This window comes from Varanus komodoensis, unplaced genomic scaffold (assembly GCF_004798865.1).
Source record: "Varanus komodoensis strain SLA01 unplaced genomic scaffold, ASM479886v1 scaffold130, whole genome shotgun sequence".
Taxonomy (NCBI): Eukaryota; Metazoa; Chordata; class Lepidosauria; order Squamata; family Varanidae; genus Varanus; species Varanus komodoensis.
Genome location: NW_025335377.1, coordinates 50,685 through 66,915, shown reverse-complemented (window position 1 = coordinate 66,915; position 16,231 = coordinate 50,685). Strand labels below are relative to the sequence as shown.

At 45.4% G+C, this 16,231-nt stretch overlaps 1 protein-coding gene across 1 annotated transcript in view; it reads left to right on the top strand.

The window, feature by feature from the left end:
- The window catches only part of LOC123019585 (zinc finger protein 30-like), a 33,145-nt gene extending 20,229 nt beyond the window's left edge, over positions 1–12,916 (top strand). Inside the window, exon 5 of the mRNA XM_044422566.1 lies at positions 8,552–12,916. Within this exon, the coding sequence (XP_044278501.1) occupies positions 8,552–9,742 (1,191 nt within the window). The 3' untranslated portion in view covers positions 9,743–12,916. The remainder of the gene's footprint in view (positions 1–8,551) is intronic.
- The last annotated feature ends 3,315 nt before the right edge of the window (positions 12,917–16,231 follow it).

Here is a 16,231-nt window from a genome sequence, read left to right as displayed (position 1 = left end):
TACACAGGGCTAGAACTACCTTGACTTTCAAGGGCACGAGGATTCCAACTTTGCGGGGGGGAGGTTCCCTGACCACCTTCTGGGGCCATGGTTGTAAGGAAGCCTGCGAGTAGGGCTTCGCTTGCCTGTTTTATTCACTGATGCACCAAGGAGCCCTGGAGTTGTGGCACCGGACAGCCCTTGTGCTTATGTATCATTGTTGCTTTCCCTTTGCACTTTCCCTCTTCCTTTCTGTACTCCAGTCCCCCTTTCCTCCCTGTTTCAATAAACTTATCTTTTTGCTCTGATTTGGTGCTGGGTGAACTGTGAAGCTAAAGTTTGGCCTAGTGGTGTAAAGTTGGGGAGGAGTCCCTGCCAGGATGACAGCACCCCAGCAACTGGGACCGCATCCCCACGTGGCATGCCCCTTGGCCCTTCCCCACGTGTGCCTAGCGGCCTCCGAGGGAGTTGGGTTAAAGGAAAATAAGGCTGGACATGTTTTATTTATTTCATGCCCTTCCTAAAAAGAGCATGTCCTTCTACGTTAACATTCCAATCCTGCGTGTCATTTCCCCATGTTTCCGTAACCTCGTTTCTGTTTACATGAAGTGTCCAATGCTGTCATTCCGGCACTTGATAAGTAAGATAGCAAGCACCCGCCCATCTCTTCCCGCTCATTCTCGAAGCCTTCCCGCCAGCTATCCCTATCCCTATCCCGAGCCCGGCTGCCCCAAGGCTGCCCAATCAGAGCCTCCACCCGCCTTTTCCTCTCCGAACTTGCCGCGCTCCCTTTCCGCCCGCGCAACCCTTGCCAAAATGGCGCAGAGGACCCGCGAGGTGCTGGTGAACGAGCTGCACAACTTGGACGAGTTCGACCTGAAGCGCCTCAAGGGCAGGCTGGGCGACCCGAACGACCCGCAGGCGATGCCTAGGGGGCACGTGCGGCCGGCGGATGTGGAGGACCTGGCCGACTTGATCATCAACCGCTACACGAGGGAGAGAGCCATCCCCGTGGTCGAGGCTGCGCTGAGAGCCCTCGGCCTGAACGACGCGGCGGAGAGGCTTCGCCGGAGCGGCCAGGCGGGTACGGAAGGGCTTCCCGCACCTGGGGCAGGGCGAGGCTCGCCGCTCCGCTCCAGATGCTCCCGCGGGGGGGGGGGGTGCGCAGGCGCGGAGGCTCCCCGGCTCCCCCCCTCTAGTTCGGGGTGCTGCCGAGCTCAGCAAGACCGGCCCCGACCTCTGATGCCACGTGTGGCTGCGGGGCTCGCCAAAACCGGAGCAGGCGCTTGCCTGGAATTTCCCCCCTTGTCGGCAAAGGAACCGAAAGCTTGAAATTCCCCGGGCGGGAAGAGGGGTGGTTTGTTCAGACAGGAAAAGGAGCAGTGCCCATGTTTGACTGAATTTCCTGGCGCCGCTCGAGCGCGATAGAGCTGTTGTTTCTCGGGCGACGAAGGGCATCTGGGCGTGTTAGACAGAAAAAGAGCAAAGTTGGCTGAGGGTTGAAAGTGAGCGCACTTACGCAAGAGGAAATGCCACTGAATTCAGTCGGTTTGGCGTCCCCGTAAACATGCAATGGATCCTGGAGAACGCTACGGAGTTCCAGAAAAACACCTACTTCTGCTTCATTGATTACGCTAAAGCCTTTGAGTGTGTGGTGTACTCAGAAAAACAAATGTTGCCATCCCACCCCTCTGCCCTGCCATAAACACATCAAAAGATGCCTCAGTGTCTGGTGGTAAAGAACAAACAACCCACTCCATTAGTGGGTAACCGTCAATTGCAATCGCTGTATTTTATGGACCTGCCAGAGTGCCTCCCTAACCCACTAAGTTCACACATGTAACCTTTCTATTTACTTAACTTGGCCAGCCTGTTCAAGGTAACTTTAATTTAGAAGGCCTGTCAAAGGTATCTAATGAGTGAAATGTAACTTTTCTTTATGATGCTGTGACCTGTATCCAATCACTTTCCAATCCATATCAAAGTATCCAATCACCTTCCTGTATATTGTATTCACTCCCCTTTCCTGCATTCTATGTAACCCCAATGGAATTAGCATTGGTGTTCCTGTCTTGGGCACCCATGGATCCATGTGTTTAATTGTAGATAAATCTAATTGCCCTCGCAAGAAACTGATCATTTGAGCCTTAATTGCAGATTTCAATGTGACAGTGGATCACAACAAGTTGTGGCAAGTTCTTAAAGAGATGGGCATACCGGACCATCTTAATTGTCTCCCGAGAAACCTGTATGTGGGTCAAGAAGCAACAGTTAGAACTGGACATGGAACTGACTGGTTCAGAACTGGGAAAGGAGTACAAGGCTGTATATTGTTGCCCTGCCTGTTTAACTTATATGCAGAGTATATCAAGCAAAAGGCCAGGCTAGATGAAGCACAAGCCAGAATTAAGATTGCCAGGAGAAATAACAACCTTGGCTATGCAGACGATACCACTCTAATGGCAGAAAGTGAAAAGGAACTAAAGAGACTCTTGATGAGGGTGAAAGAGGAGAGTGCAAAAGTTGGCTTGAAACTTAATGTTAAAAGAACTAAGATCATGGGATTTGGTCCCATTACTTCCTGGCAAATAAAAGGGTAAGAAATGGAGGTAGTGACAGATTTTGTTTTCCTGGGCTCCAGGATTACTGCAGATGGTGACTGCAGCCAAGAAATTAAAAGACGCTTGCTCCTTGAGAGGAAAGCTATGGCAGACCTAGGCAGTATACTAAAAAGCAGAGACATCACTCTGCCGACAAAAGTGCGTATAGCCAAGGCTATGGTTTTCCCAGTTGCAATGTATGGCTATGAGAACTGGACCATAAGGAAGGCTGAGAGGCAAAGAATGGACACTTTTGAATTATATCTCAGGCATATGCATTATTTTTAGAATCTTAGTGCACTGGTTTTATGTTTGTAGTATCTATGCAAAGGCATATGGCTAATGCAAATCAAGGAAGCAAAAAATCATTAATAAAGATGTTGAAGGGCCCTGGACCTAGGACTGAACCCTGTGGCTCTGCACGAGTTACCTTTCCCCAGTTTGAGAAGGTGCCATTGGTGAACCATTTTTGTGTCCGCTTTAGCAGCCAATTCTGGATCCACCTAGCAGTTCATTTGTCTAGTCCCTTTTTTGCTAGTTTGCTCATCAGGATGAGCAGGGGGCACTATGTCAAAAGCCATGCTAAAGTTGAGGTAGAGGATGCCCACAATGTTTCTAGCATCCATTTGCTACCCAGTCAAAAAATGAGTAGATATTTTATCCATGGACAAATGTATCTCATGTTTTGATGTGATTAATTAAGACAAGTGTTTCTCCTACCATTTCAGAGCACTTTGATCTCCGTTAAGAACAATCAAATGCAACTTGAGTCAATGCAGTCTTGTTTTCTAAAGGTAAAAAAAGATGTCATGATTATCATTATATGTATTGTATTTTTGTGTGTTGCTGTAAACCTTCTGACGTCTCCCTCTTTTGCATTGATGATACTAATTTAGTTAAAGGAGGATCCACACTCAATTTCTCAGATAGAGAGAAATTCATTTCTACACTAAGCACCCTGAACTTGTAGACTGGCTTGCAGTAATAGGTTAGGAACAGAATAAGGCTGGGATTCTCTTATTATCCATGCCAGCTCCTCTAAGTTTACCCTCCCACTGGTGTTGCCTTTTGCCACTTGCTTGTTTATCAGAGTTTACACAGGGAACTATAGTTCTCAGGCAAACTGTATCAGGGTGTGGTTAGAATTTTGGTCTTCCCAGAATCTACTTTGGCAGGGTGGTGCTTCGAAGACACCAGAGGGACCCCTGGGTTTTACGGTACCCGAAAGGAAGCAACCAACCCTTCTGCCAGTATGCAGCATGTGGGACGGGATGCACGGGGAAGAGAGTGGAAATGCTAGAAGAATGCTGGAAAGAATTGCATAAGCTCCAATAAATTCAATATCCTTAATTCATATAAGCTTTTTCTAATATATGTTACATTATGATGTGGCATCCTGATCCCAAAATGTTTCCAAGCATTTTTTTTTTAAATTGCAATATCCTTCTAGCATTTCACTTGGAGGGCCTCTAACTTCCTTTGGTTTATCCAAAATCTTGATATTCACTCATATTTGTATCAGATCCCTTACTGAGAGGACAAAGAGGATACCACCCTATTTAGATATAAGAAGCTTTATGTGCAAAGGATCCTGCATCAGTGGCTGCTGCCCTTTTGCAGTCTCTTGATCCCAAATGGACAAAAGCTGCCCTTGCAGTGACTCATGCTGACTTGTTTGCCTTTCATCTAGATGACTCCTGTGGATGCAATGCCAGACGGCCTGCACTTCTGTTTCTCCACCGATGGGGATCAGCATTGCCTTGCTGATTTCACAGGCTTCCTTCGCTGACCCGGGGCAGGTTCCTCAGCTTACCTGCAAGAATAAGGAGGAGCTGAGCAGCAAGGCTGTGGAGTCGACACATAAAACTTTCAGCTCTGATTTTGAATCATCAGTTATGGTACCTTTGACTCCAACTCCTTCATTTGTATATCAATCTAGGAAGTGAGTATTTGTTGTTAGTTGCAAAGTTGTGTCTGACCCATCACAACCCCATGGAATACATTCCTCCAGGCCTCCTGGTCCTCCACCATCCCCCGGAGTCCACTTAAGCTCACGCCGACTGCTTCATTGACTCCATCCAGCCACCTCATCCTCTGCCATCCCTTTCTTCTTTTGCCATCTATTGTTCCCAGCATCAGGCTCTTCTCCAGGGAGTCCTTCCTTCTCATTAGGTGGCCAAAGTATTTGAGTTTCATCTTCAGTATCTGGCCTTCTAAAGAGCAGTCAGGGTTGATCTCCTCTAAGAAGGAAGTGAAAATACTAATTATTTATTTCCTATCTTGATTGAAAGCACTCTGCCTACTAGACATTTCATCATTTTTATCAAAAGCACACCTACTAATTTTTGCAACACATTCTTTTTCAGTCATCATCTTCTATAATACATTGGGACACACAATATTTCCCATCCGTTGTTACTATAAAGTGTTCAAAAACAGTTGACTTCATTGACACTTTTTTGCCATTGTGAATTTTTTCATGGACGCCTCTTTTACTAATATATGAAACTAAAATTTGTCCTGAAAATATAACCTGAAATAAATACTCAATTTTTTATCTGCAAAATAGGACATTTTAACATATTATTTATATTACAATTTAAATGTGTTAGGAGCCCCATGGGCAGTGTTGAGTAAGAGCCAAGTGTCAATCCAGTTGCTTTCTGTAATGGAGAGGATATCTTAAGCTTCATGTCATGCTGCAACATGCTGAAATCTTAACTAAGCTTCCTTTTGCTGGTTTATTGATAATCTGCATCCATATTTCATCATCATTTTCAATAAACCTGATAGAGTCTTTGATCCAAGTGCTGTGATGTTTTCCTAAGTATCCTTGGACCTAAAGTGCCCTGGCTGGATCATGCCCCCACGGCTCAGCTGTGCATTATCAGATAACATACAGCACTTGTTTTCCAGAAGGGGTTGTTGTATTACGCTGTTGTGTTTGTGTGTATGTGGCTAGTCACTAAACACTCATTTCCCTGAAGGCAAACTGGTCAAACTGAAAAAAATAACGTGCCCAGCAACCTAAGTACAAGTTAGATGTGGTACCTAACCTCCAAAACACACACACTCTTTTGAATTGAGAGTTTTCTGTTACAAGAGCCATTTCACAAGAAGTTCAGAAATAGCTTGGTGAAGAAACTTAGGAGAAGGTTGGTTTTAAACCCCCAGTGGAAAACTACACATCTTCTTCCACAAAGGACAAGAAAATACTTATTTTACAGATGTGCCACTCAGAGAAGCATATGTAGGCATAACACACCCCTGATACAAACAACACTCCCCCAGCAAAACACACAGGCAAGAACACAAAAGCAAACAGATCACAAATCATACATAAGAACAAATGAAGCACTCTGTCGCTCCCTTTCCTCCTTGGATACTTCTGCAAACCCCTTCAGGACGTGCATTTCCACTGCAGTGTAGCCTCTTCAAGTTTTTCAGAGGGGCTGGTCACTTCAAATGAAGCTCTGGACTGCGGTTGCCTGCCATTCTCCTAAGCATGTCTTGAGGTCCCACAGGCCACCTTAGAAATAAAGGGGGTTCCAACCCCTTTGCAGCACGACCGGCCCCCAGATTTTCTTTTTAAGAAGTCGCTCACACACAAATCCAAAGATTCAGGGTGGCTAGTGGGTGCCAAGAGAGGTGGATATAGACATAAGGGCCCTGGGTTGGGGACTGCATGGACAGAGACCACCCTCAACAGCACCCTTTCATCTGTAAGGGGAGAGAAATTGCATTTTTTAAAAAATCCCATCATCCTTCACCATTAGTTGTGCTGATGTGCACTGTAGGACAAAATATCTGGAGGGACACAAGTTGCCCATTCATGATTTACAGGGTAGTCAGGGAAGGGCACTCTGAGTATACTCAGAGGTCCTCTCCCCTCAGTGTTTACACAGATCCCCCACTTACTTCTGGAATTGGAAACCGGTACTGGGAAACTGCCCCCTCTTTTTCTATTTTCTCCCAATACATAATTTCTATACCATTAATAGCCTGATCTGCAGATATGTCAAGGTGGGGCTTTTCCTAGTATGTTGATGTGAAAAAAAATCACCTTTTGAATTTCTGCTTGAGATTCTGCTACTGAAGGCAGACGAGTCTCTGCCAGGAAGAAAGCAAGAGGTCATACCCTTTGCTTTGGCTGAGCCCCATGGCAAATTTAGTCCTAATTTGGAGGGTGAGGCTGTCCAATCCCTCCCTCTCTTGATGGCAATCTGGGGCAGGAAGAGTTAAAAAAACCATAGAGAGCCGGCCTTGGGGCAACCCTTCTCCAAGCAAGGGGCTCGGGGAAGGTAAAAAAGGAGGGACCTCTTCCTGCTCCGAGGTTTATTTCGCTCCCTGCTGCCATAGTTTCCCATCGCTCGGCTCCGCGCGGCTCGGAGGGGAGGCGGCTCCTGCCACAAAGAAGGGCGCGTGAGTCCGGCGGGCGAAAATAAGTGCCGGGGTTAAAAGCAAAAATCAGTCTCTGCAGAGGGGAGGGAGGGAGAGGGCTCTTTACAGACCACTGTGATCGGAGAACATATCCATTGCTTAGAGGACTGTTGCACGGATTCCTGGACCCGCATTGGCTTGGTGCATTTTTAACCCAGAGTCGAAGGGAGTTCCAACATTTTAGGTTTTCTGCCGGAAACAACGGCATTCCCCGCAGGAAACGTGTAATCGATGTCAGACATGCATGCACACGTGCCTGTTTGCAAACACTTGTGTCTATACACGTATCTTGGAATCTTGGTTCAAACAGCTCTTCCGAATAGTCTTATAGCTGAAGGAGCGTGCATGCTTGCATAGGTTGTCAGCACGTTATGTATTTGTGCAGGAAGGGCTGGAATTAGGTTACAGTGTGGAGTCATCACAAAGAATGGAGGTGCTGCTGTTCGAATTCTACATGGTTCTCTTTCCACTGGTCAGACTGGGAGTCTATATAGAGAGGAGGAGGACTGGGGTTCTGGAGCGTTGTGAAACTCCTCTGAGCCTTATAAGCTTTATCCCCAAATCAGAAAACATGATTACTTTTGCAGCAGGTAGACCATTGCCATAGACTATGCATATCTTTGCCTAAAGTAACAGGTTTTTTCCCCTTTTGAGTCAGCTTGGCATAGGCAGTGAGCTGCTTGGTGAAGAATTTGTACCATGGCCCTGCTCATTCCAAGGCGAAGACGTGAGAGTAGCTTCAAGGTTCCCCTCTTTCTTGTTCCAGCAGATGTTTTGGCTGCGCATCAGGGATGCAGTCCCTCTTTGGTGGAGGAAGAGGTTATGGTCCAACCTGGGGTCAAAAATGTGGGTGGATGAGACAGTCCTAACAAATGTCTTGATGTTTTGGCCTAGATGGAGAACAGAGATCCCAGCCAGACCTGAGATCAAGAACTATTTAAGCTACACTCCAGCAAAGAACAGAAACAAACATGTGGCAACAACTGGATTGATGGTCCAGATGTCAGGAGGATTTAGATGGGGAGAGTAATCTGCATTATCATCTAGATGAGGATGGTGACCAAGATTTGCCTTCAGACTTGGATGGTGATATCAGGCAAGACATGGATGCAAGTGCCAGTCCTGTGTTGGACCCGGACATGGGAGAAAGCCCAAATGTCTCTCCAGAAATGGAGGGAGAAGCAGAAGAAAATTCCAGCGAGGAGCTGGGTGCAGAAATGGGTGAAATCAATGAAGATTTTAACTCTGATGCAGATGGAGAGGACAACAGCTTCCATCTGGATGGCAGTGATGGTGACCGAGGCTTTGACGCCAGTGCGGGTCAACTGGGTGTCCGCTCTTCCTGCACAGTCGCCTCCTCTGTGTCCCCCTCTGTGCCTGACAAACCCTACCGGTGCCCTGAATGTGGAAAATGCTTTGGCACCAGCTCTATCCTGGGCCAGCATCGCCGCATCCACAGTGGCGAGAAGCCCTACAAGTGTGGGGTGTGCAGCAAATGCTTCACCCGTGGTTCCACCTTCCTCCAGCACCAGCGTACACACACGGGGGAGAAACCATACAAGTGTCCGGATTGCGGCAGGTGCTTTGGCCGGAGCTCCAACCTCATTCAGCACCAGCGGGTCCACACAGGTGAGAAGCCCTACAGATGCAACATCTGTGGCAAGTCTTTCTCGCTCAGCTCCACCCTTATCCAGCACCAGATTATCCATACTGGAGAAAGGCCCTACAAATGCCCCGACTGTGGTAAATGCTTCAACCGCAACTCCAACCTGCTGAATCACCGGCGAGTGCACACGGGGGAACGTCCTTTTGCCTGTCACATTTGTGGTAAGAGATTCTCCGAAAATTCCTCCCTCACCCAGCACCAGCGGACACATACCGGGGAGCGCCCCTTCCGGTGCAACGACTGTGGCAAATCCTTTTCCCTTAGCTCCACTCTGATCCAGCACCACGTCACGCACACCAGAGAAAAACCGTACGAGTGCCTGGACTGTGGCAAGGCCTTCGGACTCAGCTCCACCCTGTTGCGGCACCAGCGGCTGCACACGGGGGAGAAACCGTTTGAGTGCCGGGACTGTGGCAAGACTTTCGGCGTTAGTTCGCACTTCCTGCAGCACCGAAGGGTCCACACAGGGGAACGCCCATTTCAGTGCCCGGATTGTGGGCGTACGTTTAGCCAGAGGGCACATCTGGTGCTCCATGAGAAGGTTCACCGGAATGGGACGGCCTCGCATCCTCGTCACCAAACCCTATATATCTGCAGCGACTGTGGCAAGAACTTCCAGCAGAGCTCACACCTGGTCCAGCATCGGAAAGTCCACATGGGAGATGGGCCACGCCGATGTGGAGATTGTGGGCACGAGTTCTCCCAGAGTTCCAAGCTGTTAGAGCACCAGCGCATTCGTGCTGGGGAGAGGCCCTACAAAGGCCCGAGCTGCAACACAGACGTTCGCCAGAGTTCGACTTGGATGCAACACCAGCATGTCCGCACTGCAGAGCTGCCATATGCCTGCCAAGACTGTGGGCAGCGCTTCCGATACTTTTTGCAGTACACACAGCACCAGGAGGCGCGTGCCAGGAAAGAGTCCGCAGCAGTTGCCCATCTTGTAGGAGAGGCAGCCATCTTGGCGATGGCCAACAAGATGGTGCCTTTAACAGGGGATGGGGCTCCAGGAGAAATTTTAATAGGGAAGGATTCTTCAGTAGTGGAACATGGGGAGTGAGTCATGTGGCATGAGCCTGGAGGGAACTGAAGTGGGGATTTTGAGGAAAGGGGGCTGGATTATGGTGCAGATGTGAGGATGTTGGTTCATCATGTTGGTTTGCGGAATGAAGGGGCAAAAGGCAGGGGGCCACGTGTTCCATGAGTGGAGACAGACTTTCGAATTGCAGAAGGGGCGAATAAGGAAGTTTGGTTTAACAAAATCTAGGCCCCTGTGGTAGAGGTAAAATAATACCTTTTCTTAGGAACATTTTAAATGAGTGGAAAATTGAAGAGGAAAATATTCACCTCAACTCCTGGAATGTTTCTACTTGTTTATTTTCCTTAGGAACCTTAATATTAAGGTATGAATCCAAGAGTCACCAGAGAACAGGAATAACTTTTCCTAAATATCTTGTCCATCTGACCTACACCTATTCTTTCATAGCCTTAGTTGCTTTTTCTAGAGCAGTTTGAAACATGAAAGCCTAAACTCAGAAGAGTGATTCAGAGTCACCCCATAGAAAAAATGCTTCCTGTACCCATGATTTTCACCCCTTCTGTAGCTGTCCCAAAATCAAGTTGATTCCCCCTCAGAAACCATCCTTCTTTCAAATCCATCTTTTCTTATCAAATACTGTTATTCTTGCTGAAGACATTCATTCAAAGTTTTTCCCACCCAGCATTTTCTTAATAACCAATTATGCATCCTGAGATACGAGGAGGAAATTTTTTCATCATTTCATGGAGATAGCCTTTGATTTCTGTCCCTGCCACACTTTCCAATTTTGCTGGAGAGATTTCTTCCCTTTGATAATTTTTTTTTACAAAAATCCCAGAATTCTCAATTCTGTTTAATGGATTACCCCACCTTCTGTTCTATAACCCCCTCATAGTCCTTTCTCCATCTGTGGATGACAAGTGAGTTCTTCAGCTAATACTTCCTTCTTTGGATCCTGAGGTGTAAAACCTTTGGCGTTTTCAAAAAGTTGTTTTTAGGGAAAACAATCTTGGAAAAGCTGAGGGAAACCTTTTGCAGTAGTGAATGGAATTCTGAGCTCTTAAAGAATAATAGGTGTATTATGTCTAATTTGGCTAGCACTTATATATAGCACTATTTCCTTTAGTAATGATAGAAATAAATGTGTTTTGTTTTGATAATCTGAATACAGTTGATTGGCCCCATCCAACAAAAGTTAGTTGTCACTAACTAGGCAGAGTAGGCTTAAGAATTCTGCATAAGATCAGGTTGCACAGTTGATTTTTGGGGCTTCTTATATGTTTACATAGAATTTAGATGCGTATCCCACTGGAAGCCCTGGGACTGAGTGAGGTTTACTTCTGAGTAAACATCCATAGGATTAGACTGTTCATTAAGCAGTGGGGCAAAAGTTAATCAGGTTTAATCTGTTGTGTGGATTTTAGTAGGATTTAGGGATGGGATTGGTGCCGTTAAGTAAGCTGCAGATACATATCTCAATATTGTGTTGACTCAAGAAAACATTTTTTAGGACACACTAGAACAATAAGTGATTACTTTCCTTTTTAAAAATACTGACAGGAACTTCATTTTTCTCTTTGTAATCTGTACTTGGAAGAGCTTCAGCAACTGATTTTTGTCCTTCCAAGGGTAATGATAGTTCATCGCTGCCTTCTCAAAATTCTTTCAGTGCTCATTTAGACAAGGAAAAAAGTAGCACCCATAAGAATGTTCTCTTCTTTCTTCAGCTGCTTGTTCTGTGCCAAAATGGTGTTAACTCCTGCCCTTTTAAACCACCAGCAGCCTTGCAGAAGACATACACATAATTTGTTTTGGATAAAAGGGCTTTTCTTTTATTCTTCATCCCACCCTTGAGTGGCAGGCAAAAGGTTTTTAAAAAGGACAATTCTTTTACTTCAAGCTTCTAGCTTGGTCTAAAGGAGATAAGCCAGGAGGCAGGGGAATGTCATTCAAGGAATTCTGAGAGAGAGCATGGCTTTCCCTCTTCTCAGGGTGGTAACGGATCCTAGTAGTTAGAGCAGTAGTTTCAGAGGCATAGTTCTACAATGGAATTAACTAGGTTAAAATTTTTCTCTCCAAGAGCTAGAGATTAATTTTTGGGTGTGCTTGGAAAGCATTGATGGGGTGATGGTAATAGATGGGATAACGACGATTTATAATCCCGTGTACATTTTCTTACCATGCTGTTGTGAATTTCAGGAGGTGGCATTCATAAGAATCAAAGAATCAAAAGGCTTGGAACTCACTGGTGGGTTTCAGGCAGGCTTTGATTATGGGATGAGTATGGGTTGTTGTTGCTGAAGCATAGGTTGTCATGCTGTCTGAACCCAGCTTCACTAACAAATCATGGCTTGTTTGCCAGAAACCCATGGTATGAGTTGTAAGGTATGACTTGTTCATCACAGTTTATTATCTTGGTTTATTATCACAGTTTATTAGCTTGGCAACCCATAGTTCAACAACAGCCCACAACAACCCTGGGTGTGGGTTATCCTGGCATCTAAATCCAGCCTCCATGTCTTCACAACTGAAATGAAAAGTATTCTCCAGCCTCCCTCAGGCTACCTGAGCATTGATAGTCATGACACATTTTGTGTGCGCGCTGCAATGCTGCAACACTGTTCTTAAAACGCATTCAAGGCGCAATCCCATGCAAGCTTAGACAAAAGGCCTACAAGTCCCAACATGCCTCAGCCAATCACACTGGATAGAACTTGTAAAAGGCCAGCTAAGGCATGGTGGGAGTTACAGGCCTTGTTTTTCAGCATCTGTTTGCATGGGGTTGTGCTATTTCTAGTCTTGTGAGGTTTTTTTTATTTAACCAAGTGTCAGCTGTAAAAATTGCACATAATTCAGTGTCTATCAACTAGCATTTGTCTATTAGAGAGCTGCACTTTTGGGACTTAAACAAAGGGGTGCAGCTATTCTCCCAGGCTAGCTGTGGGGACAGGAAGGAACTTGCTAGAGGAAAATGCGTCACTTGTGGACAGTGGGAATGCTGGGGTGTCTTCACTGATTTCTGAGCAATAAAGCCATTTTCAAGGAACTGGTGAAAAAAACCCAAGAGGAAGAACTCTCTGCTTCTAGCTCCCTAGAGACATTCATAGATTAAGAATGTAGCATAATTGAGAAATCTCATTCACCATTTTGTGCCTCTTCCACTTGCTTGTAATAAAAACACCTGGGCACACCTGGGAACGTCTCCACTTCTTTCTGTGATCCTGGAATAGCACTTGCATATCTGGCTTGAGTTTTGGGGCTCCTTTTTCTTGAATCCTTTCAGCCTTCTCCCTTAGCTACTGTTGCAGGAGGTGTCCTTGGAATCACCCACCTTCCCTTGGATGGGAATTTTCATGAACTCAACTTTACATATCAGAAGAGTACAACAAAGCGGTGAGCACCCTTTTCACAGTTGCCCTGTGCATTTCTCTCTCTAATTTCCCATAGAAAACACACTCACCCTTCAACTGGGATGCTGCATTAAGCATTGTATGTTTTGGCAGCAGGAGGGTCTTCGCTGAAATCTTTATTTGCATCCAGAGTTTTACAATGTCCCATTTGTGGCACAGAATCCCTTTATAATGTAGACCCTTTTTACGCAGTATAGACAGAGCTGCTATTGGTAATTGCAAGTGGAACCTGTGATAAAATGTCACTTTTAAAATAGATGTTTAGATTTGGATCCCTTGCAAAAAAGATTATTTGTACTTGTGCAATTTTATTAAGTTTCTCTGATCTTGGGGCCTCCCCTTTGTGCTTATCTGGGCCACATAATCAACAGCACTCACAAACTGATCTTGGGAACAGGAAAACAATTTGCTCACACTCCAGAGCAGGGCTAGGGGTTTTGGTATAACAGTAATTGTTATTACTGTTATTTTTTATGTTGTGAGCCGCCCCGAGGCTTCGGCGAATGGGGCGGCATATAAATGTTTTAATAAAAAAATAAAATAAATAGGGGTCCTGTGTCCTTCCAGATGTTCTGGACTCAAACACTCATTAGCCCCTGCCAACCATAGACAATAGTCAGGAATGCTGAGTTGTCTATCTGACATCTGGAAGGCTACAACTTTCCTACTCTTTCAGAGCAACCGGGAAATGGAAACATAGGCTGAGGTTGCCTTGCTGACTACATAAAGGTTTAGTCCCCGTGCTATGGTATTCCTGGGGGGGGGGCCCTTTACTCCCCCAAGAGTTGCCAAATAGTTGTCATTTGTAGTAGAACGGGGTATTAATAGCTTGGGGCAATATTTGATGGCAAAGCACCAGGCTTTGCAAGCAAAAGGCCTCAAAATGATTTCCAGGTGTCTTCAAGTTAAGGAAACCGGTAGCAGGAGATGTAAAAGACCACTGCCAGAAAGCCACTCAAAAGAAGCAAGGCAAAGCTATGTCATCATTATATTTCTGTACTGCCCGGTAGCTGAAGCTCTTGGGGTACTTTACAATAACCCGAATTGTGAAACTCAACACCACAAAATAAAATGTAAAAGTTTAAAGCTACAGCATAACCTTCAGAGCGCCCACATGGAACCTAGCTGCAATGCAAGCGTTTAAAATGCAGGAACACATTTCAGACAACAGAAATTGACGAATAACATGCCTGAGAAAAGGAACATGCCTGAGAAAAGAAAAGATAATGATGCAGGCCAGCTGCTCTGTGGCACTCACTCCACCACTGGAATGCCATGTCAGCGACAGAATCTCAGTTTTCAATTTGCAAGGAGTGAACAGTCAGTCTCGTGGGAAAGATCTAATTGTCTTGAACTTTTGCGGCTTTATTGAATCGGTGCCCCAGTTTCTGCAGCTGCTACGACAGCATGTTCCTGGATAAAGGTTAACTCAACTACAAGTTTACAGCCCATGTAGAGATATTTTTATAACCTTCCAGTCACATATGCAGATACAGAGTATTAGGTTTTCAGATAATGTTAACACAATAGCATCTTGATACACAAAACAATACTCAGAAATGCCAGTGACAACAGGATAGAAAATTTCCCTGACTGAGCCTTATTGACAAGTCAATTCAGTGAATTCCTTGTAGTTTGGGTCAGCCTCTGTGTCTGCTTCAACATGCAAATATGTCTGATTGAGGAACCTTTCAGGAAAACTGGTTTGACAACTACACTGCCCTAGATACCTGAGCTGATTTAGCGAGTCCATTCAGAAACAAATGGATTCCACTGCCTGCTAGGGCAGCTTCTCGGGTGAGCTACGAAATCTGACTTCTTAAGGTAACAGCAATGCTAAACAGTAACCTGGCTTGGAATTCCCCTGCTTTCTGAGAAGGGGTACAGGTTTAATTTTGAAACACAAAGGCACATATATGTAACCTTTTTCTATCAAGATTTATACTGAATTCTCCAACAAGAGCAAGGTCTTCTAAGTGTCACCCACCTTGCTTAATTTAAAGGGATGGGTAATAGCTTGACCTGGCAGATGGCCTCTTCCCATGCTCATAACATTACTCTGTGCCCTTGCAATAGTATTTTCATCATTCATTACCTCTAAACATGACGGCACTGCTTGCAGCTGTAGGCAATTTGTCTTTTTTCCCTTCACAGCAGCCATAACTGAATTGCAGGGACTGATCCTGTGCATGGGACAGTATGATTTAGTTCACTGCTACACTCCCCCTCAGCCGAAGCTCTCTGGGAGGGTGACAACAGTCAATAAAAACACAATAGAAATATAACAAAATAACAAAAATAGAAATCTTGCAATGAACTGGCTCATTTTTGTTCTTTATTATTGTTGGGCCTGCCTTTGAATTGAGTTTTGTTTCCTAACATCTCAAAGTTTTCGTCTAGCCTGAATCATACTTATTTCACTACATTTCTGTTCCACTTGCACCCGATTCCCAGTTTGAGACGACTTCTGACATCAACAGTTGTGCAAATACAGCAAGAACAAACTGGCCAAATGAAAATCAAGCGATCTGTACAGAGTGCCAACCATAATATTGCAGTCCTAGCACTGGCAACAGCCAAAGTTTTTCTGAAATGAAAAAATCACAGTGCCAGCAAAAAGCAAAAGTGGATTGGAAGCTCGCTTCAAAGACTGGGAGGAAATTGCGACAAAGGCCCTGCTTTCTTTATTCTGCCAATAGATCAGTTCCCAATGTTGCCAATGGTTGATGGCAAAGGCTTGCAAAACTGGACCTCACGCAGAAATCACTGGCAGATCTGGTTTGGGAATCCCTGCCATTCTTTCTTTCTTAAATCAACATGTACAGTGAGCGAGAAAGCTGCCTACTAATGACATAATTAAAGGTACTTTAGGAGTGTGTTTGTGGGTTTGATTGCACAATTAAACCTGATTTTTTTCATTAGCCTGGGGAAACTCCATGCTTATTGCAAGTGGAATCACAACTGTCTGCTATGCCCTCAGGAGAGGAAAAGCCAAGTAGTCCAGATTGCCCCGTGCTAAGTGAACCAATTGTAGGCTGCCATTCCTGAACCTGGAAAGGAACCCAGGAACATGGTTTGTGAGGGAGACAACTGTGGCTCA